At 44.5% G+C, this 27,775-nt stretch overlaps 1 protein-coding gene across 2 annotated transcripts in view; it reads left to right on the forward strand.

Annotated features, from left to right (window-relative positions):
* Positions 1–27,775, forward strand: part of TMEM98 (transmembrane protein 98) — a 384,773-nt gene that overhangs the window by 301,369 nt on the left and 55,629 nt on the right. For both annotated transcript variants that reach the window (XM_078645018.1, XM_078645017.1), the window contains exon 6: positions 25,359–25,474. In XM_078645018.1, coding sequence (XP_078501144.1) covers positions 25,359–25,474 — 116 coding nt within the window. The remainder of the gene's footprint in view (positions 1–25,358; positions 25,475–27,775) is intronic.

Here is a 27,775-nt window from a genome sequence, read left to right on the forward strand (position 1 = left end):
CAGCCCCTGGCTAAACGCCTTGTCATGGTGCTCAAGAACAATCACAACACTGAATTGAAGCGTTTTGAATGGCTTAGTGGAGAGAGCCTAGCTGCCTGCTTCCTGTTCCTGGAAGCAGACTCAGGAGAGCAGGAGCACAGAATACGCGGGACCCGGCATCGAGGTACGAATTTTTTTAAAGATATTAACAACCCCCGCTCTCCCCTGCATCCCCGCCCCCTCCAGTGTCCTTTCCCACCTCCCAGCTGTCCAATTCCCCCGCAGCAGCAGCACTACATAATGGCGTTCGCTGTGCGGCCATGTGCAGCGGGCATACCACATGTGTGCCAAAGCCCGTCTGCGTCCATCTGCCCCTGGCCTGCTCCCAGCACCAAGGACCCTTCCTCTCGGACACTCCACCAGTACTACGACCAGCATCATCTTCGCCATCAACCCTGGACACCACACCGCCTGCCATCTAGCAACACTGTAGAATTTGCACCCTGCGCCTGTCAAAATTGCCTACGCACCTTTGGCCACATCAGCACACCAGCACCTCCTGCCGCCCAGCCGACCAACATCGCAGCCAACTGGCTCAACGGCATGTAATATTCTGTTATGTTAATATTACTTTTTATGGTGCACGACATTCCTGGGGGCATCTCGGCGCTGCCGCGGATCCTGACGGAAAATGTGTACCAAGTGGGTTCAGAATAAATAGGCTTTTAGTAGTTTCCTGAAATTACAGTAAGTAGGTGTCTCTCGCAGGGTTTGGGGAAGTTTGTTCCAGTATCCTTGGGCAAGATAGGAGAAGGGCTTTCCCCCAGTGTGTATTAGATGAGTATGAAGAACATACAGTAGGGCTTGATTGCTGGATCTAAGAGTACTGCTGAGGGTGTAGGCCATTAACTTGTTTTGGACATATAGTGGGCCTTTGCCTTTTAAAGCAGAATACGTGATGCAACAGATCTTAAAACGAGACCGCTGCTTCACTGGTAGCAAATGCAGTTCTTTCAGCAAGGGGGCTGAGGGAGTTTTGCAGCGTGAATCTTTCTAGATTCACTATGCTGTGCATTATTCCGCCATCTACTGGTTGGGTCAGGAATTGTAGTCTTTTTTCTCTCTTTTTTTTGTAGTGGCCCAGGTGGGCGTCAACATACCACAATTTGGTGTCCTTCATGACGTCGACATGCTTTCTCTGGAAGCTCCCACCTTTGGTCGCCATCTTCAGATTCTTTTTTCCGCCGTTGGGTCTGGATCGTTCCTAAAGAGATCCAGAGTTTTGGAAGAGGAAAATTGACAAAAATCAAGTTTTTAGCTACATCGGACTGCAGGTCAGGTAACCGGAGCGACGAGGGAGATGTTTTACGACCAAAACCTCGACATTCGATGGAGAATACGCTCGCAGGGGGCTCCCTGAGCGCGGGGATTGACATAACACTGTTCAGGTTTTGCACCAATTGCCACCACAAGTACGCCCAGAAGGATCAACATCCAGTCTGCAACCTCTGCCTGACGCTCGACCACAGCAGCGAAGACTACAACGCCTGCTCGGCGTTTACACCCAAGACTCTCAGACTAAGGAAGCGACAGAGAAGGGTGAACCACAACATGCAGGGCCAGGGGCCACCTCCATCGCTTCGAGACTTGGGTCTCTCCAGTGGAGAGGAGGACAACATCGCCGAAGGACCGGAGGACTGCACGGTCGTCGAGATCCATAAGAAGATGTCGAAGGAGGTAAGGAAGTCGTCGACCCCTAAACATTTGAGCGACACTCGAAAGGGTGTAGCTAAAGCCCAAAGCGACACAGAAGTGAAGCTAAGTCCTCGAAGGGAGCTCTGCCACCAAAACACTCAACGAAAGAAACAGCTATCAGGGACAGTCAACCAAGCGGATCCTTCAAAAAGGACTCCCAATCGGCGAAAGTCATCGAAAAACAAAGTTCGTCGAAGGTTGCCCTCGAAAGGGACACCTCGGCGGCGAGAAACGAAGGGCCGACATCGTCGTCGATGTTGACGGCCCCGAAGAGATGCGCTCCAACTCTCAACGCCGAACATGCAGCCGAGATTGAGAGGAAAAAGAGGAGGCCCGAGGCTTGATGGCGAGCATCCTACAGCGGAAAAAGGACTTCGATGAGAAGATGAGCCAATACACCATCCCGCCGAAACCCGCGGTGGAAGCCGAAAGGGATGACGAGGACGCGGAACTGCAGAAAACGCCCGAACCAGTCGAGGAACTCGGAGACGAAGACTACTATTTCGAGGGAGAAGGCGATGAAGATCTTCAATCCTACCGGCACTCGACATCCTCGGAGGCACAAGACATGGAATGGCAAGATCTCGATGCCGAATCGCCAGAAGAAGGGGTAGACACTTACCCTTCAAGGCCCTTGCCGCCAGACGACATAGGGATCTACAACATGGTCTTACAGCAGGCTGCACGAACTTATGGAGTGAAAATGGAGAAGGAGAAGCCCAAGGCATGTTTCCTCCTGGAAACTCTCCTGCCTCAACAAACTAGGAGCCAATTCCTGCCCATGCTCCCTAGTGTGCTGGATCAAGGAAGAGAGGCCTTTAAGGAGCCAGCCATATGCAAGACTGTAACCCCTAGAACTGAGAAGTACAACCATTCTTCAAAGGACCCTGCATACATCCATGGGTCAGTGCCAGCTGACTCCATAATTGCAGCAACGGCTAGGAAGAGGGCCAATGTACCCACTAATGCAGGACCACCTCCAGACAAGGAGAATAGGAGGATGGATCTCACAGGGAGAAAGGTGGGGAGATATGCAGCAATACATTGGCGCATCGCAAACTCCAACGCCATGATCAACAAGCACACATACCAACACTGGGATGAAGTGGGGCAGCACTAAAGCATCTACTAGACCAGTATCAACAAATAGCAGCTCACCTGGTAGAAGAACGAAAGAGCATGGCGAACACATGCCTAAAATCGGCATTGGATGCTGCATAAACATCAAGCAGGCTAATGATGATAGGAGTGACTAGGAGAAGACACGCATGGCTCAGAATTTCAGGACTCAAGCCAGAGGTGCAAAGCAACATCCTAAATACACCTTTTAATGGAGAGCAACAGTTTGGCACCCCAGTTGATGACAAGTTGACGCAGTTCAAGAAGGACAACAAAACAGCAAGGTCCATGGGAGCGTTGCAGTTTAGGGGAATGAGAAGAGGCACACCAACGAGAAGGCCAGGTGGTAGAGGAGGCAACGTGCCTACCACATCGCACCAAACGTTCCAGCAAGGCTACCAAGGGAACAACCAAGGCCAGCAGCAGCAGGGACAGCAGCAGCAGAACTGGCAGTATCAGCCCCGGGAACAGTCCTTTCGAGGGCGCAGAAACGGACAAGGACAAACACGTAGAGGAAGCCAACAGCCCTCAACTAAGTGACTCTACCATGGAACAGGCCCCCATCCTAGCAACACGTCGAGGCGGGTGGAAAGACATAAAGAAGAACAGCAGTTGAACTTTCTACGACAAACAGTACCTTGAACACTCAACACCGGTAGGGGGAAGAATAGAAGACTTCATTCAGTAATCGAGGACGGTCACATCGGACAAATGGGTACTAAACATCATACAATTTGGATACTGCATAGATTTAGAAAAACAACCCCCAAACAGAAAACCAAGAAGCAAGACACACTCAGCAAAGGAGCTCTTGCTCTTGCAGCTAGAGGCGCAAGAACTGCTCACCAACGAGACAATAGAGGTGGTACCGCAAAACTAAAGGAACAAAGGTGTTTACTCAACTTACTTCCTGGTGCCAAAGGTGGACGAAACACTAAGACCTATCCTAGATCTAAGGTTCTGAACCATTTCATAAGAACTCAAAGATTCAAGATTACTTCCCTACAGGAGGCAATACCACAAATACAACAAGGGGACTTCATGTCTACTTTAGTTTTAAAGGACGTATACTTACACATCCCCATCAATCACAAACACAAGCGCCTGCTAAGGTTTGTGATCAACCAAAACCACTACCAGTTCACAGTACTGGCATTCGGCCTAAAATCCGCACCAAGAGTGTTTACAAAATGCCTAGCAGCTGTTGCAGCACACCTACGAAGGCAAGGAATACACATGGATACCCCTATCTCAACGACTGGCTTGTAAAAGCAAGTTCGTACAGCCAATGCAAACTACACATCCCGCAGGTTATACGAACATTGACAAGGCTGGGGTTCTCGATCAATTGAGAGAAATCATCAACAGAACCAGAACAAATCAAGATATTCTTTGGGGCAGAGATCGACACCATACAGGCCAAAGTGTTCCCCAGCAGGAAGAGAACATTGGAGATACTGAAGAAAACACGCCATTACTGCAAGGGGCACGTTCTGACAGTGAGGACGGTGAGCAAGTTGATTTGAATGATAGCCTCATGCATTCACTTAGTCCAAAATATTACACTACACATGAGGCCATTCCAAGAATGGATACAGCAACAATGGTCACAGGCAACTGGGAGTTGTGAAGATCTAGTGGTTGTCACACACGCAGTGCACCAGGAAATAACGTTGTGGGGGTCTGAACAAAAGATCTTTAGACAAGCCATACAAATAATCTATCAACAGAGAGTATACTCTATTTCAGAAAAGGTCTTTAGTCTCGGGCGCCCCATACATTAGCAGGGCTCCCTAGAACTACTTCATCTATCTGAGAGTAAATAAAAAGTACCCTGGACCTATTAGCGAATATAAAAGGAACATTTGGTGAACTGACAAGAGTAAAACGTAACACAATTTGATTTGTTTCTCCCAATCCCAAGCAGCCAAAGGAGTCGGTGTTTATTTACTAAATTCTGAGGGAAAAAGAAAAACAATACGGACATACTCTGAATCCTTACATATGTGTATTCCTATATTATTCATCTGAAGAACCTCAACGCGCGGTGGGAAAATCTAAAAACTGATAATTTAACAGGGATCCTTACTACATAAATAACAAACAAAACGTCAACATAGTGGGTACATGAATTTCTCCAGCAGAACCTGTTGTGGCAAACAAACTCCTATAAAACAATATTTTCCTTCACAATGTTTGCTGAGGATCACACGGGCATCTTTCCTAACATTGTGAACCCTGTTCATTCTATTTTTCACGATCTGGACTATGTAACATAATTTTCAAAGAAAAAAAACCTGTTTACCAACTCTAATAATGGCTGTCAGCTCAATTAAACAGACTAACTAATAAGAGACTAGTGATGCCTTTGCAAAACTGTATATAGCATGAGAATAACATAAGCAATAATGGTGTTATCACTATTAATTCTAACAATTTTAAAACAGTATTACTGAATAGCGAATTAAACGTGCAATGGTGGGGTGCAGCATCCTGTGGAATGAATGAGTAAAGTGAGCCCAACAAATTATCTCATGGCCATTCCTAGATAGCTTAGACAGGCTCGAGAGAGAGTGAGAAAAAGAGAGAGAGAGAGAGAGAAAACATAAATTTGCTTACCCTTAATTTGCCCAGGAGCTAGCCTCCTTTCCCCCATTCAACAGTAGGTTACCTAAACCTAGACCTCCTGTCGACAATATTTACCCCCTTTTTTGCAGCTGGGCACAAACGGATTTGTAAGAGGTAAATAGCACATTGAGCTAACTAGAAAAAATTAATAACCAACTAGCAATTCCGGTAGCAATTGTAGTAGTTTAACATGAGGGTGCATGAATGAAAACTGAATTTCATTGCCTCCTTATTTTAGCCCTTGCACAGTAATCTTTAAACTAAAAGCATTATTTCTATATGCATGGCAGAGCTGTTCTATACACATGGCCTACAGACACTGTTACGCCTTGATAATATTATTCAATAGGATAAACCCCACCTGCATATCTCCTACACTTGTATTACTTCTCAAGAAAATAGTGATATCCCCATGTGCTCCTAACAGTATATGCAATATTTCCTTTAGCTAATGTTACCTAAAACAGATATGTGGTGTCCAATCTTGTTCCAGGAAGGCTTAATCATGTCCATAAGTTCAGTGAAACAACTAAGTAAATTCTTCCATTTCTTAAATGTAGTTAAATTACTAATGACGATATTCTAAACATTATTAACATGAATTGAGAATTGATTTTGACCCTTATTTTCCTAGGCACATTATAGCCTCAGACATCATTAGAGCAAAATTTACATTACCTGTAGTGTTTTACCCTCCAATGTTAGAATCAGGAAATGTACTTAATACAAAGAAATCAGTTTATTAAACTACTCTTCAACATTACAAGCTTTCTTAGTGTAATGTAGAAATCACACACTGTCACAGTGGCTCCCTGCGTGGACATTTTGCGTTCAGTAGTGCTGGTCAGTTCTAAATACAGAACTTGGCCTCTGACCCTTAAACCTGTTGTCCCCTGTCTGAGCAAGGCTATCCCATGTGGCCTTTACAATTCAAAGTAACTCTCAAGAAGCATGGCTGAAAAGCATTCCTGCTCCGTGCCTGTGTGCTGATAATTTAAAGGTAGGATGCACTTTTGCAGTCTTATTTTAGTTTTTATTCCTGTGAAATGTGCGTTCTAGCACCTAAAGAACTTCCAGTTTTCTGAATGCTATGGTGCGCCCAGAATTCTTGTGCATAAAAGATTGCATAAAGCCTTGCAATGTCATTTACATGTTTGTACAGGTACTCTTTGCATAACTTGTAAGTGCATTTCAGACTGCAGCCAGTAGGCCATACTAGCAATCATATTTTAAGTTTGTCCCTAAAATTCAATAATATTGTCATTTCTAGAGAAACTAATATTCACCTTTTTAATTTGAGCAAACAACATATTTTAACTAGTTGGAGTGTAGCTTGTGAGTCATGTGTTATTGACTCAGCTGTGTTTCACAACCGGCAGGCGTCAACGTTTACGCTTTTTCTGGAGAAAAACCCTTTGCTGTATTCTAATGTCCTCAAAAAGTTTGTAAACCATTGATTATCTCCGTCTGTCCTGGCAGACATCCTCCTTCGGACAGACAGCTTTGAACAGCTGTTAAAAGCTCTCTTTCTAGCGCCGGGAATGAGCACAGTTCAGTCTATTTAAAACCCAGGCATTCCAAGCCAGTTAAAATCTTATCGTTTTGCAATGGGGTAAGAGAGGCGCTTTTATTTTAGCAGCAACTAATTACTCAGATAATGTGAATGCCTTTTAATATTTAATATAATGTATCTAAGGATAATGCTGTAACATATTGTATTGAGTCCTAGTTATGTAAAGCAGACAAGTTCTGTTTTTTTCTTTCTGTGAGGCCTATTTTTTCCCTATTGAGACTTAATTCTAATTTTTTTTATCATTGTGGCAATATTCACACATCTACACTTTGTTACTGCTTTACTTTTAATGGTAGCGTGCAGCTACTTAGCATATGTTATATAATTCATTCTTTGAATTTTAAAGTGTAGTTCTTCCAATGACATCTGCAGAACACAATGACGACAACAAACCAAATTGAGCTAATTTCAGACATTTTCAAGAAGGGGGCCACACACTCAGAACACAACACTGCTTGCTAAGGCAAGCCATTTTTACACACAAACACAGTCACTACTCACTCAAACAAGTACTTCACAAGCATCACCGCCGGTGTCAGTCCACAAACCACATAGACACTAAAGAAAAACAATCTACCCACAAATCAACACTTAGGACAAAAGCAAGGGGCAGCCCATAGACTGTCCTCAAACCAAACCATTTGTAAATACCAATTGTGAATCATATTTACAAATGAAAGGACTATCAAAAAAAAATAGTACAGAGACTACACCAAGACAAGTAGACAGCCAAAATACTGTGCCATGTTCAAAAAGACAGGCTCTAGCCCGAGACCTTTTCTAAAATACACCGAATTACCAATGGAGCTGGCAGAACACTCAAAAGCGCTCCGTATCACCATTAATGAATTTTACTAAGTGTGTAGATCAGGATCCTCTTTGGTGTATTTTTTCCACAGTGTACTATACATTATGGAAAAAATACCACATTTAATGTACATAAACCTATTAGATAGCCCCTCTATGGGAGCCAGTTGAGTACTTTCCAAATCTTATTGGTACCACCAAAACAGCAACACATTCTACGAAGTGTGCTAGTAGCAGGCATACCAAAAATATTACAATGCAATATAATGTTATAATCAAAGCATATTTATCCTGAGAATTATCCAAAAGTAGAGAAAAATCTCCACATTACTTGCCTTTATTTGCTGCAGCAAACAAACAAACAAACAAAAATCTTGGCCAAGTTATTCCAAAACAAAAGTGTCGCATCACAACCTTATCAAACAAAAGTCTCCAGCTTCCAACTGACAAGTTCTGAATCGACCTAATGGTCACCTTGAGACGAACGCCAAAGGGATCTCAGTCAGGGACCGGTCACCACCTGGAGGGTCAAATCGGGAAAACCGGAAAAGCACTTTGGTCTGCAAAGACAAGGGTCTCATCTTGCAGTGTACATCCTCAGCAAGATTCCAATCCTCCATCGAGACCACTCTGGTGGGCGACCGCGTCTCCTAATGAGCCCCACGACGGGCGCCAATTTGTGGAAGTGAGCCTTTTCAGGGGCCCACTGGTGCAGGGTTTCGTCCTTCTTTATCCTTAAGTCCTTAGACTAACAAAATAGAGATTGGCACGGAAGCTGTAATATCAAAGAAAATAGATTTATTAACCTCTGATGAGGGAGACTACTTCAATACAGTACCCTCAGGCCACTGTATGAGGTAGTCCAAGGAGTACAGAAACCATGGGCCTTTTATGGCCAGTTTATAGCTGTGTAAGCATGAAGACTCAAAAAGAGGCTGTACAAGTATACACAAGAATAGTTAGTAACATATATGGCCAACTGGAAATTACTTAGTCAACAGAGTGGAAGGAGTAACAAAAACCCTTACATCAGTTGGAATAGCCTGACAGTTATATTCTAAGACAGATGCATTCTGGCAGCTACAGGCCTTTATGAGCTTGCGCAAGGCTCTGGCTCAGTGCTGAAGGAGTTATAGTTGATGACTCAAGTGAAATACAAGGGCAGGCAACAGTGAAGACAGGAGAAGCACATGGTGAGCACATGGCTAACTAAAATGGCTGCCAGGACCAAAATGGCTTCAGCTCATGCTAACAGCGATTTCTGCTAGTTTCCACAGCGTGGTGGAACAAGGAAAACATATCACAGGGAAAACCATTCACACAACCAACCCCAACAGTGACCATCATGACAGATGCCTTCCAGCTTGGGTGGGGCGCGCATATGAACAAGCTCAAGGTGAGGGGGCTATGGTCACAACAGGATGCGGTCAAGCACATCAATGACCTGGAACTGAAAACAGTGTTCCTAGCCTTAAAAGCATTTCAGAAGGAGCTGTACGGAAACAGGGTGTTGAGCCAAAAAGACAACACCACAACCATGTTCTACATCAACAACAAAGCCTCATAGGAGTGGCACAGTGAAATCCATCAGATTTCACTGCAACACTACCTTACGCATGCCTCATGGCAGGCGTAACGGTGACGTAGTGCCACAAGGATAGGCTGGCCCCATGCATTGCTGGAGTTGTGTCATGCTTGTGACACAACTGCAGCAAAGCGTGATTTTGCGCTGGCAGATATGTCAGGACTCCAGACGTATCTGCCATTAATTGCGATATGGAGCGCCGTACAGTGAATACAGCGCAACCATGGTGTCGCAAGAAGGGCGTAGTGAAAAGTGTTGCAACGCTGTTTTGTCGCAGTGATGCAACACTTTTCATGAAAGAGGCCCAGTAATGTGCCCTATCTTATTGATGGTGCGCATTCCTGCCCCGTAGTTTTGTCACAGGGCAGTGCAGCAACATTCCTTGCAGTGCTCTCCAGCACCATAACCTTCTGAAATGAGGCCCCAAGTGTTTGCACCATTTTTAAGACCAGCTATTTTCAGATCTTAAAAAACTGCCTCTAACTGTAGTTAGAGGCAGTTTTTATGGTTTTTAATTCCTTGTAAACATCGTGAAGTGGGGTTAGCTGCCATTTTTGCACAGGAACACCTACCTTTCATCTCATTTTTGTTAAGTCCCTCTAACAGAAGTGGCGATCTTAGAAATTCATGTTTTCGCCGGAAAAGTGCAGATAACTGCAGTTAGCGGCAACTTGTAAATACGGCGTTAAAAATAAAAGCCGCCGCAACGTCAAAAAATGTACGCTACGGTGGCGTTAAGTCCTTGTACATGTGCCCCAAGGTCTTTTCGTAGCCTAGTATCCAATAAATCATACATTTTTAGATTGTTTACACAAATCATTTGTCGTCCAACACACATAGTACAAACACAATGATAAAAATACTGGGGCAGATTTACATTAACATGCGCATCCCTGCTTATCAGCAGGGATAAGCCAGTTATTTTGCATGACGTTCGAAACCACTTGTGCCACCATGGATGCGCTGCATTTACAATGTGGCGCACCGTGGCACAAGGATAGACAGATGCATGACGCATCTGTCAGAGTATAGGTGACGCAGTGCTGCACTTGTGTTAGGCCAATCTGTATTGATTCATTTTGTTACTAAAGTTTGAATTTAGTTTCACTGTATAGATGGCCTTGTATTCCACGCTTACTAGTTTATGTGTATACAATATTGACTTGAGAGTGCTACACCAGAAATAGGGCTTTGTGAAGCTATCCCAGGGTGGGCATTGTTTGTTTATATGGTGTGATAATGTATGGATGGATATGAGTAATATTGCAATAGGTGTATGATTCTGACACGGTATATATGTAGTATATAAAGTGTGTATTTTAGAGAATGAATGCGAATTTCAATTCTTAAAGGCGCTCCGAAAAAAGAAAAAAGAAAAACTGATCATATTGTTTTGTAATTGAGAGAAATTCCAACAAAGATTGTGGAAATATAAATTTCAGATAGATACAAATAAAGGTTTTTTGATTAAATTCAAATTGATAGAGTGGTTTTACGGATGCAATTGTTTCATTCATTGTCGCTCCAATTGACGGTCAAATAACAGTGCAGTATTGGCATTTTGCTTTGTTTATTCAGATTTTGGCGTGGCCTTGCTGCGCTTAAGCCAAACCCTTGTTGTTTTTTCTGCAGTTGTGTCGCAAGCGCAATGCAACTCCAGCACTGCTCAGAGGCGCCCTAGACTTGCTGTGCTGAGTCACTCCTTACGCCTGCTACAAGCAGGTGTAAGGTTTGGTGCAGCGGGGATGTAAAAGTGACTCCGTGAAAACTTGTTTCACTGCGTCACTTTTACGGGGCTTCCTTGCGATGGAATGCCCACCCTGCATACATTTAACCTGACACAGGTATAATGTAGCGCAGGGCTTTACAACGTGTCACATCTCACTAGATGCGTCACGTTGTAAATATGTTGCATAGTGGCGCATTGTTTACGCCGCTGCTGCATCACAAAAGTGACGCAACGGCGGTGTAAAAGTGTTGCAAGGGGCTTGTAAACCTGCCCCAAACTTTGCAATAAATGCATGAGACAAAATTGTAGGTTTGTGGAAAAAGTACTGAGAAGCTGCAGCTACACCCCTTCGCCATATCGTAGTGAACTCACAGGTTGTGTTTTTTATTTCACCTTCCAAGTCTTACAAGAAAAGTTAAAACGAAAATGCCTCAGTCACAAATAAGTGGGCCATCGGGGTAATACTTGCAAAATGCACAATACAATACAATACAAGCCCATGAAGGCTGCTCCTGCAACTGTTTATGTGCCATAGATCTTCTCAGGATTTATTTCTTGCGGTATTCAGTGTGAGGTTGTGAGAGAGCGCAAATCAAGAAAAAATAAAAAAGTGCACCATATTTACAAGGACGTTGTATTAGTCTAGTAAACATTATGTAGGAGTGTCGAATTTATAGAGTGCAAATATATAAGTGTTTAATTAAATTAGAATGCATATATCTGTGTGAGAAGCTAATGTAGAATTGTGTAGAAATGTTAGAATGATGTTGGAATCCTATGTTATGTTGCTGTTGTAGAAGAAAATGTAATTCCGCTAAACGTAGAAATGTGTAGGCCACATGGCAGTTCACAGAGAAACGAAAGATGCTGTTACACTTTCATGTGACATGGAATTTAATGTTATTGTAGTTCAAAGTATTATTGATCATAGAATTGAAATATATGTGTTATAGAAGTGTTTCATATAACCATTGTGTGTAATAAGTTAGAATACTGTTTAGACAAATAAGTTAAAGGTTTGTAGAGTGCATAGGCCCGTTTCATGTAATTCTAATAGGCCTGAATAGAGAAAGTCATTCCTTTTGATCTGCATGTGCTCGTTAGAGAAAGGTCGTGTTAGGCACAAACTGTGGAGCCTGCTCGATGGTTTACGACTTAGAAGATACGGTGGAGGTCGGAATTTGGGGCCCACAGTACAAGTGTCTGTTTGCAGGTGCGAGGGGGTTTTAATCAAGAGAGTGATGAATAGACTTTTGTCTCGGGAACCAGGCACAGGCCTGGAGGAGTCTTCAGGAATTTCCTGGGGGGCACCGTCCTGCCGGAGAGGAGCCTGGGAAGCAAGGTCAACTCTAACGAAGGGTCCAGAGGAGGATCAGCACGGAACATACCAGAACCAACACCACGTGAGGGGCGTCTCTAAGGGGCGTTTCTATTGTAAATGTGATTTTGTATTAGGGTCAGCACCCCTGGGTGGAGTTAGGGCAGATGATCTGAGGAACCTTAGAGAGCGGATGGGTAGGCAATAGGTTAACTGCGAGACCTCGATTCACAACGAAGACTAAGAGAAGTGTGTGATCTTCTTTGGAAGTCACCACGGCTGACACCTTTTTAGGGAAAGATTCTGCTAAGTAGGGATGTCCCTTAGTCTAGTGTAAGGACAGTCTAACCTAAATTTTCCTTTCTGTAAATGACTCCCAAGCTACAGCTTGTGTCTATTCTTGCAACTTTGGTGATTCTTGAATTGGTTTTGGTGATATTCTTCTGCCGACTAAGAGCATTTAGAAAATTCATGTTTGTATTGATACCCGTATATCTTTTGAACCTTATTTTGAGATGTTTGTATCTCCAGTTAACTTTGGCTTTGAAATAAACTTTAAACCTTATTCTTAGAAAGTGGTTCTTTAGAGTGGTGTAAGTCATTAACAGATTGACCTAGTAGTGGATTGCCTTTTACTCAATGACAGGTACCAACGGTTCAGTCGACCTGAGTTGGGATCTAGATCTATAACTATAGACCAGAAATCCCGCGTTAACAGTTGGTAGCAGAGTGAGGATGGTTACCTTCTTGAGGAAGGTGATCTAGACTAGGTTAAGTTTACCCCAAGGTCCCTAGAGATCGAGAGGTGGCCTGCCGAAGAAGGTGCTGACGGTGCGAGAGAAAAGCAGCAGAATTGGACGAGAGTGAGTATAACAAGGGTCATGCGTTGACAGATTGCGGTGTTTTGTGTTGTATTTGTATTTTAATGTCATGCGGAGTTGAATGCCTGTAGTGTGATTGAGAGAGGGTTGTGAGCGCGCGCAACCTGGCAGACTGGTAAACTGGCAACCTGGGGAACGGGTGAACCGGTGAACTGGTGAAAATCTTAAGTTCGGGGTAGAGCTTAAGTGGTTCGGGTGTATCGAACATCCAGAGTAGTTGTCGACCAGAGTAAGGGGGTCATGAGGTACCATTGATCGCCCGCAGGACCGAGATAGGGGGAATGCAAGAGTGAGTGTGTGGGTAACGGACGCAGGTCGAAAGTTACCGTGTGCAAATAACCTATCAGAGAAGGCGATTGTCTAGACGTACACGGAAAGACATTTCGTCAGTTAAGGTGACAATTACAGTTAGACTGTGGACGTACAGTCAAGGAAAGTGATCGATTGGTCGGAAGTAATCATTTTTCAGAGTATGAATGGGACGCATGCATGACCGCGGATACGAGCTGAGAAAGGAGGGGAACTGCTGCGAAGGGGGAGAGTGACGTCAGCGAGAGCCGCGCTGAGATAGGCCGGTTAGTGAGAAGCCGCGCTGTGATAGGGCGGTTGGAGTGACGTCAGCTAGAGCCGCGCTGGGATAGGGCGGTTGGTGAGAAGCCGCGCTGTGATAGGGCGATTGGCGTGACGTCAGCGAGAAGCCGCGCTGTGATAGGCCAGTTAGCGAGAACCGCGCTGAGATTGGTGGATTGTCATCAGGAAGTAAACGAACGCGGAGAAAATAGAAATTTCGTAGGTTTTGAACATGAAGTGTTTTAAATGTTTGAGAGGGATTTTTAAGAGAAAAAGAAGAGAATCTTATTACGGGGAAGAGGCACCGCCAGAGGGTACACCAGCTCACTATATAGCAACAAATGTTGGGTTGCATACTATACTGTGGCTTGGTACCTGGAGTAAGATTACAGAAGGGAATGAGGAACTGACTTTTCCGAAATACGGAACGTTCAGATTAGAAGTGTTGCATCAACTGAAAGCAGTCATGTCCTCACTGAGACCTTTGCCTAGACCAACACAGTTTGAGGCCCTTAACGCGTGGATTAGGGCGGCGCACGACAGGAGTCAGAACAGACGCCAGGAAAGGGTAAGGCGATCAGTAAGGGCAGTGCAAGATGCCAAATGGGATGAGGAAGCCAAGAAATGGAGGGTACAGACGATTGAAGTAGATAAGTTGTACCCCATGAGAGAGGTTACAGGAGGAAAGAAACCCATAGAAGAGGATGATGAGAGCGAGTCGGAGGATGGCCTAATAAATAGGTTGTTGATAGATAGACCGCCTCCGGCCAATAGGGAGATAGAAAGTACTGAGCTCCCAAGGAAAGATGGGGTTGACATAGAAGGGTATAGGCCACTCCCTATAGCGGATTGGGTACCTACCAAAGGTGAGGGGACACCTCAACATAGTCCAATACAGAGTGTAGTCGGAAGGGTTGTGGTGCAGAAGATGCCTGTAACAGAGAGGGCTGAGCCTTATGAATTGCCAGATGCTCTTCAAGTACCCGTTACCATAGGTCCTATACGGTCGATTTATCACCCAGAGAAAGGGAAAGAAGAAGAACAGGTACAGCTAGACAGAGAAAGAGTAGAGATGGAAAGAAGGAATAACATGACAAATGCCTGGAGGCAATTGCCAGGACCGATAACGTGGAGCACCCCATTGGATTCAGCAGTGGGTCCCGTAACAGAGCAGGGGGGTCAGAGAGGATCGATGGACCTGAGGGGACCACGGCCGAAATCCTTTAAAGAGCTGAGGGCTGACTTGAGAGAATTCGATAGGTCCATGGAAGCACCGAGCAACAGGTCAAGAGCAGAAGCTGAATGGGGAAGTCGAGGAAAAGGGACATTATCTCACTGCGGGGCTAGCGAAAGCAGTCAAGAGTGGGATGGTAAAAGTCAGGAGAGTAGAGGAGTTACACGTCTTATGGACGGAGGGAATGGGCAGGAGCAAAGAGGCAGAAGTACGGAGTGTGGGGAGATATCTCGTCTCATTCAAAGTGAGGGAGACCAAAGGACCCAAGAATACAGAGATAGGTTTAGGTGCACTCACCACGCACCTAATGATAACGTACAGCACTGGAATCGTGGGAACACTGGGAACAGCGAAGGATCTTGCCAGGTGTCGGGTGATCAGAGACCACCGGCAAATGGTGAAGAAAGGGGGAATAACGGAATGTCTTACCATGCACCTAGAGAAACCAGGCAGGATGGGAATTGTGGGACTATGGGAAATAGGAAAGTGTTTCACCATACACCCAGAGAGGATGGAACTGCATGGGACCTGGAGAGATGGGAGCATGGGAGGACTCCCCATAACACGCCTGAGCCCAGACGTAGGACTCAGAGCTGTGATGGGAGAGATGTAAATGGACTCTCTAGAGATGGCATACTGAAAGCTGTGGTAAAAGCTAAAAGACTCGATGTGTCCAGCTTAAGATCTGACCTGGACGATATAATAGAGGGTACGTTGCCTATAGAAAGGATTGAGATGTACGAGCAAGATGAGCTGCTGTTTATAGCAAAGGACATCACTCGAAAGGCCAGAGCAACTCATGAGAAACTGTCTGAACTGGCAGACAGGTATATGGTAGATTTGTCCAGAACCAAGGCATTACAGGGTAACCATAGGTTACATTATTCAGATCAGGACTTAGATGAGAGAAGGACGACAGGATTAAAAACACACATAAGGGAACTGATCACAGGAATAAGAGCATGGAGAGATCTGGACAAATGGGAAGAGAGGTGATCCAAAAAGGGAACTGTTAGGCGGAGCGTGAATGCAATGTCTCCGGAGGGAAGGCTAATGCAGATGGAGGCATTCCCTTTACGAGAAATAGCGAATGGGAGTTATGTACACATGCCCTGGAGTAGGGGAGATTTGGCTGCATTTACCAACTCATTTCCGAAGTTAAGGGAGAACCCTGTAGAGTGGTACAAGCAGGTAGAGAGGTTCGTGAAGATCTCAAAGGTATTGTGGATTGATTTGAACACCTTGTTTGACATTTTGGTCCCAGGAGACTTGTGGATAGCATGCAAGGTTAGTGTCGAATGGCCAACTGCAGAACCCAAAAGGGATACTCGTACTAATGGACCGTCAGAAAGCGTAATGTTAAAATATGAAAGGGTGATGACTTGGCTGAAAGAGAAGGTGCCACCACAAGATATAGACTGGGTAAAAATAGACCGAACCAGACAGGAACCCAAGGAGACAGTTCATGAGTACTATGAGCGATTGCTGAAGGCATTCAAACAATACAGTGGACTAGATGTAATGGATCCCAAGGATATAGGACAGTTTGTATCAAAGTTCGTTTTGGGGTTGAGACCTGATATTTGTTTGATGATCCAGCAACACTTAATTTGTTGGCAAAACAAACCATTGGATGAAATTTTGAGATACGCAAGGTATTGCAGTGATGAAATAGATTCCAAAGCAAAGAAATTAAAGGAGAAACTGATGATGGTGCAGATGCAGTCAGCTGGAAAGGGCGGACAGCAGCTACAGGGAACAGGGACAATGGGACGGAAATCAAATAGTCAGAATAAGAACAACGAGGAAAGTCTGAGACCTAGAATAGATTTTGCTACATTGAAAAAAACGACAAAGTGCCACCAGTGTCACCAGGTGGGACATTGGAGACGCGAGTGTCCCTATAACCCTGAAAACAGAGAATTAGAAGTAGAGGAGGAAGTTCAAGAGGTCCCAGTTCAAGGGGTGACCATGTCAAGAAGTAATGTGGCCAAAGGGGGGACTTCGGCTCCACGAGCCCAGTTCCCGCAGCCACCAAGGATTACGACAGGGGGAAAGATTCATCGACAAATGCCTCTTTTTATAGACGAAGGAGAGTGTTACTACGTTGATCCATTGACGGGACAACGTGTAAGTAGAGAAGGGGACTGTACCCTCGGGGCAGTTCTAGAGGTGGATCAAAGAGGACCGTTTGTTGAGGCTGACGTGGCAGGGTGTCCTACAACATTCTTGGTAGATACCGGAGCTACTCGATCAACTTTGAGATCGGCAGTGGTTCCAGATTTACCAATGTCGGGGGAAACAATTCAAGTGGTAGGTGTAGCAAATAGGAGAATGACTAGCCCTTTGACGGAACCAGTGTCAGTGAAAATAGGAAACTACACCAATGAACACCAGTTTGTAGTATGTGATTCAAGTCCTGTTTGTCTGTTAGGAAGGGACTTATTGTGCAAACTGAACTGCACAATATACTGCACACCTCAGGGAGTGGAGGTACAGACTACAGACGATGATGCTACCTTTAAGGTTACAAATTCAAGAACATGCATAGAGCTGTATCCTACCCTGACTGTGGAGGACCTTCCTTGGGACTTACGAGATGCAGTGTCTTCAGAGGTATGGGATTTTACTGGAGAAGAGATAGGATTGATCAAAGGGGTAGAGCCAGTGAAGATCATGGTAAAACCAAATGTTGAATATCCAGAACGCCTCAGTACAAACTGACCCCGGAGACGATTGTAGGAATAAAACCTGTGATCGACTCTATGATTCAACAGGGAATACTGAAGGAAATCGTGGGTAGTCCATGCAACTCCCCGATTATGGGTTTTCAGAAACCTAGTGGGAAATTCAGAATAGTACAAGATCTTCGAAAGATTAATAACATAGTTGTTTCATGTTGTCCAGTGGTACCGAATCCATCAGTGATATTGTTTCAGATACCATTCCAAGCTGAGTGGTTCACAGTGATAGACCTTTGTCAGGCTTTCTTTTCAATTCCATTAGATGAGGAGAGCCAGTACCTTTTTGCTTTTAAGCTGGAAAATCGCGTTTTAACATGGTGTCGTATCCCACAAGGGTACACAGAAAGCCCATCAATTTTCAACCAGCTGTTGAAGAAAAATCTTGAAAGTCTAGTACTGCCACAGAACTCGGTTCTGGTCCAGTACATAGACGACCTACTTGTTGCGTCAGGAACAAAAGAAGCTTGTAAGACAGATACCATTGCCTTGCTGAACCATTTAGCTGAAAATGGACACAAGGTATCCCCGAACAAATTGCAGTACTGTTTGACAGAAGTACAGTACTTGGGTCACCGGATAGAAAAAGGAAAGCGCAAAGTGTCACCAGATAGGATAGAGGCGATAATGAAGATGAACGCGCCTACGACACAGAGAGAAGTCAGGATGTTCCTAGGAATGGTTGGTTATTGCCGACAGTGGATAGCTAACTTTTCACTGAAAGCAAAACCCTTACAAAAACTGACGCACAAGGAGGTGAGTGATCCGGTACCATGGGACAAAGATTGTTTGATGGCGTTTCTACAGCTGAGAGAGGATTTGTGCCGTGCTCCAGCCTTGGGAATGCCAGATTATGAGAAACCATTTTCACTTTACTGCAGCGAAAGAGAAGGTTGTGCTTTGTCAGTGTTAGTACAGACCCATGGGAATGCCCGTAGACCAGTTGCATACTTCTCGGCTACTTTAGATCCGGTAGCCGCAGCGTTGCCCGGATGTCTCAAATCCGTTGCTGCAACAGGTGTCAGCATTGAGAGGTGTGAGAACATTGTGATGGGACACCAATTAGTGGTGTATGTACCGCATTCTGTAGAACTGTTAATGACCAGGACCAAGACACAGCACTTGACCAATAGTAGGCTCACGCGCTACGAGCAAGTTATTCTTGCTGCGGAGAACGTGACCCTTAAGAGGTGCTCTGTTTTGAATCCTGCAACACTGATGCCACTTCCTAATGATATAGAAGGCGAAGAATGTGAAGATCACGATTGCCTTGATGTGACTGAACTATGCACGAAGCCAAGACCAGATATTGTGGATGAGCCATTGACTGACCCTGATGAAATTTTCTTTGTTGATGGCTCATGTTTAAGAGATGATACTGGTCGGTTGAGAGCAGCTTATGCTGTTTGCACCATTACTGGAGTTGTGGAAGCCGCTTGCCTGGAAGGAGTACACTCCGCTCACGTAGCAGAAATCATTGCATTGACACGTGCCTGTATAGCAGGTAGCAAAATTAGAGTCACCATTTATACCGATAGCCAATATGGTTTCGGTGTAGTTCATGATTTTGGGCAATTGTGGTCTCAGAGGGGTTATATGACCTCCTCTGGTTCGCCTATTCGGAATGGAGAATTTGTGCGACTGCTGTTAGAAGCATTACATGGTCCAGCTGCAATTGCAATTGTCAAATGTGTAGCCCACACCAAACATACAGATTTTGTGTCACAAGGTAATAGATATGCAGATGAAGTTGCACGTTACTGTGCGGAGCACGGATATTCTTTCACGGAGGTGGAAGTAGGTGGGGCTCAAGAAAAGACATGATGCTAGAAACAGTTTATACTTGGGAGGATTTAAAAAACATGCAAGAGAATGCACCTGAATCTGAGACAAAGGCATGGGAAACAGCAGGTTGTGTGAAAAGTGAAATGGATTTCTGGGTTTCAGCAGATGGTAGGGCAGTATTACCTGAGGAATTAGTGAATCCAATGGCACGACAGATACATGGTCCAGTACACTTAGGAAGAGATGCCATGCTGAGGGTATTTAGGCAGACTTGGTATTGCCCTAAGTTTAGGATTGCAGCAGAAGCAGTCTGTAGGAGATGCGTTACTTGTCAGCAACTGAACGTAGGGAAAAGAACACCAGTTACAATGAGTCACATTGGGAGGTCTGGGGGGCCTTTCAACAGAATGCAATTAGATTTTATAGAGATGCCAAAAAGCAACCGCCTCAGGTATGTTCTGGTGGTTGTATGCATATTTTCCAGATGGGTCGAGTCATACCCTACACGCAGGTGCGATACACTCACAGTAGCAAAGTTGTTGCTTAGAGAGTTGATCCCGCGCTTCAGGGTGCCGACCTCCCTGGAATCAGATCGAGGAACTCATTTCAACAGTGAAGTTGTGAAGATGCTTTGCTCTGCATTGAACATTGATCAGAAGTTGCACTGTAGCTATCGACCAGAGGCTTCAGGTATCGTGGAGCAGATCAATGGCACTTTGAAGTCACGAATAGCCAAAGTATGTTCATCGACGTCCTTAAGCTGGCTTGATGCTCTGCCCTTGGTACTCATGAGTATGCGTAGCACACCAGACAGGAGGACAGGTCTCTCTCCACACGAAGTTTTAATGGGGAGGGCAATGAGACTTCCGTCTGTTCCAACTACAGCTTTGTTGAATATTACAGATGACCTGATCCTGGATTACTGCAAGGGACTGTCTGACGCCATTCATTCTGTGTCTCTTCAGGTGCAGGCTGCTGAAGTTCCATCTTCAAGAGACCTATGTCACGACTTGTGCCCAGGTGACTGGATCCTATTGAAGAAGCACGTCCGGAAGAACTGCCTAGACGTGCGTTGGAAGGGGCCCTACCAGGTCATATTGACAACGAATACTGCCGTGAAGTGTGGAGGGCTGCCAAACTGGATCCACGCATCCCATACTCGAAGAGTTCCAGCACCCTTGGAAGAAACAGCTCCTCTTGCAGATGAAAATCCAGCCGTGGACGGTGAATCACTAGAGGGGATCAGTCAAGCTGTGGGGGTGTCGGAAGAAGTTGGGAGCGTTACAGATTCAGAAGAAGAAAGACAGGACGACAGTGAAACTGAAGTTGCCACAGAAGGAGAAAGTTGCTGTGAATACGGCTCAGACACAGAACAAGTCCAGAGTGATCAAGAACTGAGGGAGAGGACAAGATACAGGAGAACAAGGCGTGGAGAAGCTAGTTGGCCTGAAAGAAGAAAGAGGCCGAGCTTGAAGTCAACTCCAGAGAGAACTCTTGCTCCTATATCTGAAGACTCGGATCTGGACGAAAGTGCACAAGGACAGGAACAGGAAGGTCCGAGAAGATCGAGGAGAGTGCGAGTGCCTTGCAGAAGATACGCTACTCCTGAGTGGCCCTACCTCGCTGCAGATGTCCAGTATACAGGGATCTGGGAGGGTGAGGGAAGTGACCCTGACCAGTACTGACCCCATCATAATAGTGGAAATAGTGTTGCTGATACCGGGAGTGGAGGTCGAAGGGTTGCTGACACTCAATATCCCCTATCCTCCTTATCTGAGCGGAATAAGAGACATGATTTTTAACAGAATAGATTCCCCGACTTGTTGTCCAAGGAGGTCAATACTTGGGGAGATCCTTCTTCGTTTGGAAATATTAGAGTGCGTGACTAGAGTCGCTGGATCACGTATAATTCTGGATTGCTAAAGGACTTTGTAAAGACTTTATAAATAAACAGATTGAGAGATAACCTAGCGCCGAGTGGAAGAAGAGATTTAGGGACTTCCATATAGAGGACGGAGAAGGGCTAGGGTTGTCTGTTGCTATGGAACTCAAAGACTGATCTTGCAGAAGGGATTATCAGCTTCCAGGTGTGGTTCGAAAAGAGACATTGTGCAAAGAAAAGAGACGTTGTGCTGTGAAAGAAAGCCAGAACTACACTGTCTTGAGATCATGGAGGCTGGCAACCCGAACCGCAGGACAAAATGCATAGTAGGCACACTTTTAGTGGGAGTGATTTTTCTTATAGTTTTAGTAGTTACTATATCATATGTAGTGGGACATGAAAATGAAGAGAAAGCAACAAGGGAAGCAAAAATTGTATCGACCCAGAAACCTACTATTACTGCTGAAAAGGGGGACAATGCTGAGAAAGATAACACTTTATTAGCAGCTGAGACTCGTAGGTTACATGTAGATGAATCGCAGGGAAACTTTAAATCAAATGCATATGCTAAATTGCTTTATGAATATGTTGATGCTATGGAGGCTAAAAATTGCTACGTCTGCATGAAATTGCCAGCCTCTGTAGACGAAGGTATTAGATATCATCATCTTCCATTGACTTATGGAATCACATGTAGTTTGTTGCTGAGCATATTTTATGAACGTGATGGTTTTGAGTACTATTTTTCAAACTTTGATTCTGTGTTACCAGAAGTGCCAAACTACAAGCACTTGAATAAGTGGGATTATTATAAGAGTGAAGACAGATTACAGAAATTTTTCCTTCCCTGGAAAACATTAGATACTTCACATGCCCGAAGAAATAATTTGACTTGTAAAGTGTCAGAAATTGAGAAAAAGTTTATAGGGCAGGTGGATGATCGGTATAGGAGACAGAAGATTTTAAAATCTTCAGGTCAATGGAAAACAGATTGGACCGAGGAAGAAAGGTCACACCAAAGGAAGGGTAGCAATGGTCCAATAGCTTTAGATCTAGAGAAAAAGGGGAAACTGTGTATACATAGGGGTGAAACCTATTACGAGAATGTGTTTGTGGGAGAAGTAAGTTGTGACCATGCTTTCCAACTAGAATATTACTCTAAGGACTTCTTGAAGGAAATGCAGGTGATTCCAAATGTATATTTTGTATGTGGAAGAAATGCATACGTGAAACTACCAGATAATTGGTATGGATCATGTTATTTGGCAATTGACTTCCCCAAAATATACCATGCTAAGGATTTAGAAATCATAGAGGGAGGAACACAAGCTAGAGAAAGAAGAGATGTCGGCACTGAGGAGGTAGTTGGAGATGTATTTGGTGCTGCATTTCCTCTTTTGGGGATAGTACTGAATGACATCAAGATTAGAAGATTGGCAACAGTTGTAGATAGGTTGTCCGCCAGTACTGCTAGATCATTAATGCTGGTGGAGGGAGAGATGCAATCGATAAGGGCAATGGTTCTTCAGAACCGACTTGCTCTAGACGTTCTGTTAGCCAAAGAGGGAGGAGTCTGTAAGGCTTTGAAGGTCCAGGAATGTTGCACTTACATTCCAGACAATTCAAAACCTCTAGAGAAGTACATACGGAACATTACTGAAATTCATCATGAGATTGAGGATTTGACGCAGGTAAACGTGTGGGAAAAAGTAGGTAAAGGAATGGGTAAAGTTGGAGGTTGGTTTGCCAACCTAGGAAAGAGTTTCATTTGGTACATACTGAAACCTATCATTATAATAGTGATTTGTATAATCACCCTGTGGTGATTGGTGCGGCTGTACCAATGGTATAGATCAAACAGGTTGCAGAGATCTATGAGAGAGCAGGAGAGGAGATTAACTGCAATGCAGGATAACCAGTACAGGAGTCTGAAGGCTCTAGAGATGATGAAACGAGGGGGTACTACAACGACTTCAGTTTGACTCAATTCATACCTCAGGGATGGTGTTGTGATGGTGATGACTACTAAAGGTCATCAAAGGGGGGACTGAGAGAGCGCAAATCAAGAAAAAATATAGAAGTGCACCATATTTACAAGCACGTTGTATTAGTCTAGTAAACATTATGTAGGAGTGTCGAATTTATAGAGTGCAAATATATAAGAGTGTTTAATTAAATTAGAATGCATATATCTGTGTGAGAAGCTAATGTAGAATTGTGTAGAAATGTTAGAATGATGTTGGAATCCTATGTTATGTTGCTGTTGTAGAAGAAAATGTAATTCCGCTAAACGTAGAAATGTGTAGGCCACATGGCAGTTCACAGAGAAACGAAAGATGCTGTTACACTTTCATGTGACATGGAATTTAATGTTATTGTAGTTCAAAGTATTATTGATCATAGAATTGAAATATATGTTTTATAGAAGTGTTTCATATAACCTTTGTGTGTAATAAGTTAGAATACTGTTTAGACAAATAAGTTAAAGGTTTGTAGAGTGCATAGGCCCGTTTCATGTAATTCTAATAGGCCTGAATAGAGAAAGTCATTCCTTTTGATCTGCATGTGCTCGTTAGAGAAAGGTTGTGTTAGGCACAAACTGTGGAGCCTGCTCGATGGTTTACGACTGAGAAGATACGGTGGAGGTCGGAATTTGGGGCCCACAGTACAAGTGTCTGTTTGCAGGTGCGAGGGGGTTTTAATCAAGAGAGTGATGAATAGACTTTTGTCTCGGGAACCAGGCACAGGCCTGGAGGAGTCTTCAGGAATTTCCTGGGGGGCACCGTCCTGCCGGAGAGGAGCCTGGGAAGCAAGTCAACTCTAACGAAGGGTCCAGAGGAGGATCAGCACGGAACATACCAGAACCAACACAACGTGAGGGGCATCTCTAAGGGGCGTTTCTATTGTAAATGTGATTTTGTATTGGGGACAGCACCCCTGGGTGGAGTTAGGGCAGATGATCTGAGGAACCTTAGAGAGCGGATGGGTAGGCAGATAGGTTAACTGCGAGACCTCGATTCACAACGAAGACTAAGAGAAGTGTGTGATCTTCTTTGGAAGTCACCACGGCTGACACCTTTTTAGGTAAAGATTCTGCTAAGTAGGGATGTCCCTTAGTCTAGTGTAAGGACAGTCTAACCTAAATTTTCCTTTCTGTAAATGACTCCCAAGCTACAGCTTGTGTCTATTCTTGCAACTTTGGTGATTCTTGAATTGGTTTTGGTGATATTCTTCTGCCGACTAAGAGCATTTAGAAAATTCATGTTTGTATTGATACCCGTATATCTTTTGAACCTTATTTTGAGATGTTTGTATCTCCAGTTAACTTTGGCTTTGAAATAAACTTTAAACCTTATTCTTAGAAAGTGGTTCTTTAGAGTGGTGTAAGTCATTAACAGATTGACCTAGTAGTGGATTGCCTTTTACTCAATGACAGGTACCAACGGTTCAGTCGACCTGAGTTGGGATCTAGATCTATAACTATAGACCAGAAATCCCGCGTTAACAGTCGTAAATCACTTTTCCACTGTCATATTCACTCTCTTTTCTCTCTCTCGCTCACACTTTCAGGTTATATCTTGATCTGTAGCTCAGTTCATTTCTTTAAACCTAGTGAACACGTGCACTATTCCCGGGTGGCCATTTTGCCCATAGTCGAGAAGTAGATCTGTCACTGAGCAGTATGTAAACATGATATGAGTCTAACCAAAATCATGAATGAAACCTCTGGTTCAGTCATTCAGGGATTAATAATATGCTCATTCCTTTACAGATTTGTCACACTTTGACTGAGAAGCTTGTTGCAATGACTATGGGATCTGGTGCTAAAATGAAGTCTCCGGCGAGCCTGAGTGACATCATTGTTGTTGCCAAGAGAATCAGTCCAAGGTTAGAGGTGCTCTTTTATCATTCCTTTATAATCGGGGTAAAGTATGCACATTTAGTGATCACAGTTGGCCTGGTCAGAAATTGCAAGTTTTGTTGCCAAGATCTTTGGGGTGGGTTCTCAACTTAAATAAAAAATAAATAAACAACACACAACGAAGTGATGTAAACAGGAAACTGTGGGCACTAGTGAAAGGAGTGAAATTAACCACCCTCCCCCTCCTCCCCGCTGCTTGTCTGATTGTGCAATACAGCAATCACTAGGGGTTCAATGCTCTGGGCGCTGTTGCCACTACGCCTTTGCCTTATTGAAAACGATGTCAAACTTGGTCCTCATCAGCTAGGGGCCTAAGTGTCTGGGACATTTATGACTAAATAGACCCGGTAGAAACTTACCTCATCCCCAAGGTGCACCCAGGACACCCAGTGGAGTCATGCACTGCTGGAGGCCTTGGTCAAGAGTGGGCTCAAGGAGTGATAGTGAGTAGACTCTTGAGGCGGAAGCCGGGAGTCAGGGAACACATTTCTGTTACTTGTTGCATTTTATTTTATTTTACCTCCACCATTTAGTAGATCGTAATTCTGGTTGTGTGTCAAATTAATGTCTCCTTCATTTACTTTGCACCATTAGTCGATCGGAAATCTAATCTGTGTGGGTTTTAAACTTTCACTCTGTGGCATTTCTTTTAATACACATCCACTGAACGCTGTGCTGTTACGGTGGGATTTAACAAATAACGCTCTGCCCATACCTCTTTTTTGCACGCCCAGACAGTCCACGCTGTTCTCAGTAGCCGATTAAGGGCCTCTGGAACGCGGGACTAGGCACGAGCAATCTAATTCTCTTCAGGCGCCATATTGGGCGTACCGTAGGCTCAGCGGGCTAGTGTTTAGGGCGATTAGGCCCAGCACTACAAAAGGCCCCTCCCACCTAGGCCGCGCAGCGGACGAGCGCAGCGGGCGCGATGATGGCGCGCCAGAGGTAAGCCCGTCTGCGCTCGTCCGCGCTAGGCAGAGCTCAGAGCCCGAGACTATGAGAGGATTAAATCAGGCCCTACTTACATACTCTAGAGACGCCCTGACACACATGAAACCGAATGTAGCCATCCCCTGCCTACACACTATGTCAGGGGAAAGTCTCTCCACCTATTGCCTCCACTGCCCCTATAGGTTCAAGCTAGACGGGCCTTGCCGAGATATCTTTATCTCATTTCGCATGGCCCTAGTTAATTGCAGATCGCTTCCTAAACACACCGAAGAAATTTACCATATCCTTGACGACCTCCAGTTGGAAATCCTCTTCCTAACAGAAACCTGGCTAGGACCCGACTCAGATCCTGACATCAGTAAATCTCTCCCTCCAGGCTATCTCATTTAGCATTTAGATCGATCAAAAGGGAAAGGAGGGGGAATTGCCATTATTTACAGGGACCATCTCTCCTGCCGTTTTCAGGGCAGCCCACTCTCTGACTGTGAAAATGTTCTATTTATGATTCAAGTCTCCCCATGCAAATCTCTCTCGGGACTTCTCATTTATCGCCCGCCGGGCCCAATAGGACAATTTTGAGGTTCACTCCTAGAACAGTCAGGCATACTGGCCGCCACCCACTCTAGCTTTATGATGTTAGGGGATCTTAATATCCACTTTGATAAGGGTGACGACAAACTAGCCTCTGAGCTGCTCCTAGACCTTGAAACCCACCAGCTTAAACTGGAAAGTCGGTGTCCCACCCATATGTTAGGGCACCTTTTGGACCCTATATTTTCCAACATCACCGACCTTACAATCTTAGGTCCTACCCCAATACCATGGTCCGATCACTTCCTAATAACACTGAACTGGCGATTTTCCATCCTCGCCCGTCCCAGACCACCATCCAGTAAACTCACACGCTCCTGGGCTAAACTAGACCCAGAAAAATGGAAGTATAACTTGGAGCTATCCGCTCCACCCTTAGCCTCGGATCCTGCATTAGCTGATGCGGATTTCTCTAAATGGGTTCGAGAGATGCTAGATAAAACCCTCCCTAAAAAATCCACCTGCAAACCACGAGATAAAGTCACCTCGCCCTGGTTCACCGAGGAAGTGCGCCTCGAAAAAAAAAAATTTAAAAAAACTGAAAGAGAATGGAGAAAAAAATTTGACCCCATCAAAAAGCTAGGATATAAACTCATGATTCTCAAATAAAAAAAAGTCCTTAAAGCAGCACAATCCAATTACTTTGAAGCAAAAATTAGGCTATCTTCTAGGGAGACCTTCCAAATTGCAAAACAACTCCTAAAAACCCCCGATCCTCCTTCCTC

Source organism: Lissotriton helveticus, chromosome 5_1, assembly GCF_964261635.1.
Source record: "Lissotriton helveticus chromosome 5_1, aLisHel1.1, whole genome shotgun sequence".
In the NCBI taxonomy this organism is placed as follows: Eukaryota; Metazoa; Chordata; class Amphibia; order Caudata; family Salamandridae; genus Lissotriton; species Lissotriton helveticus.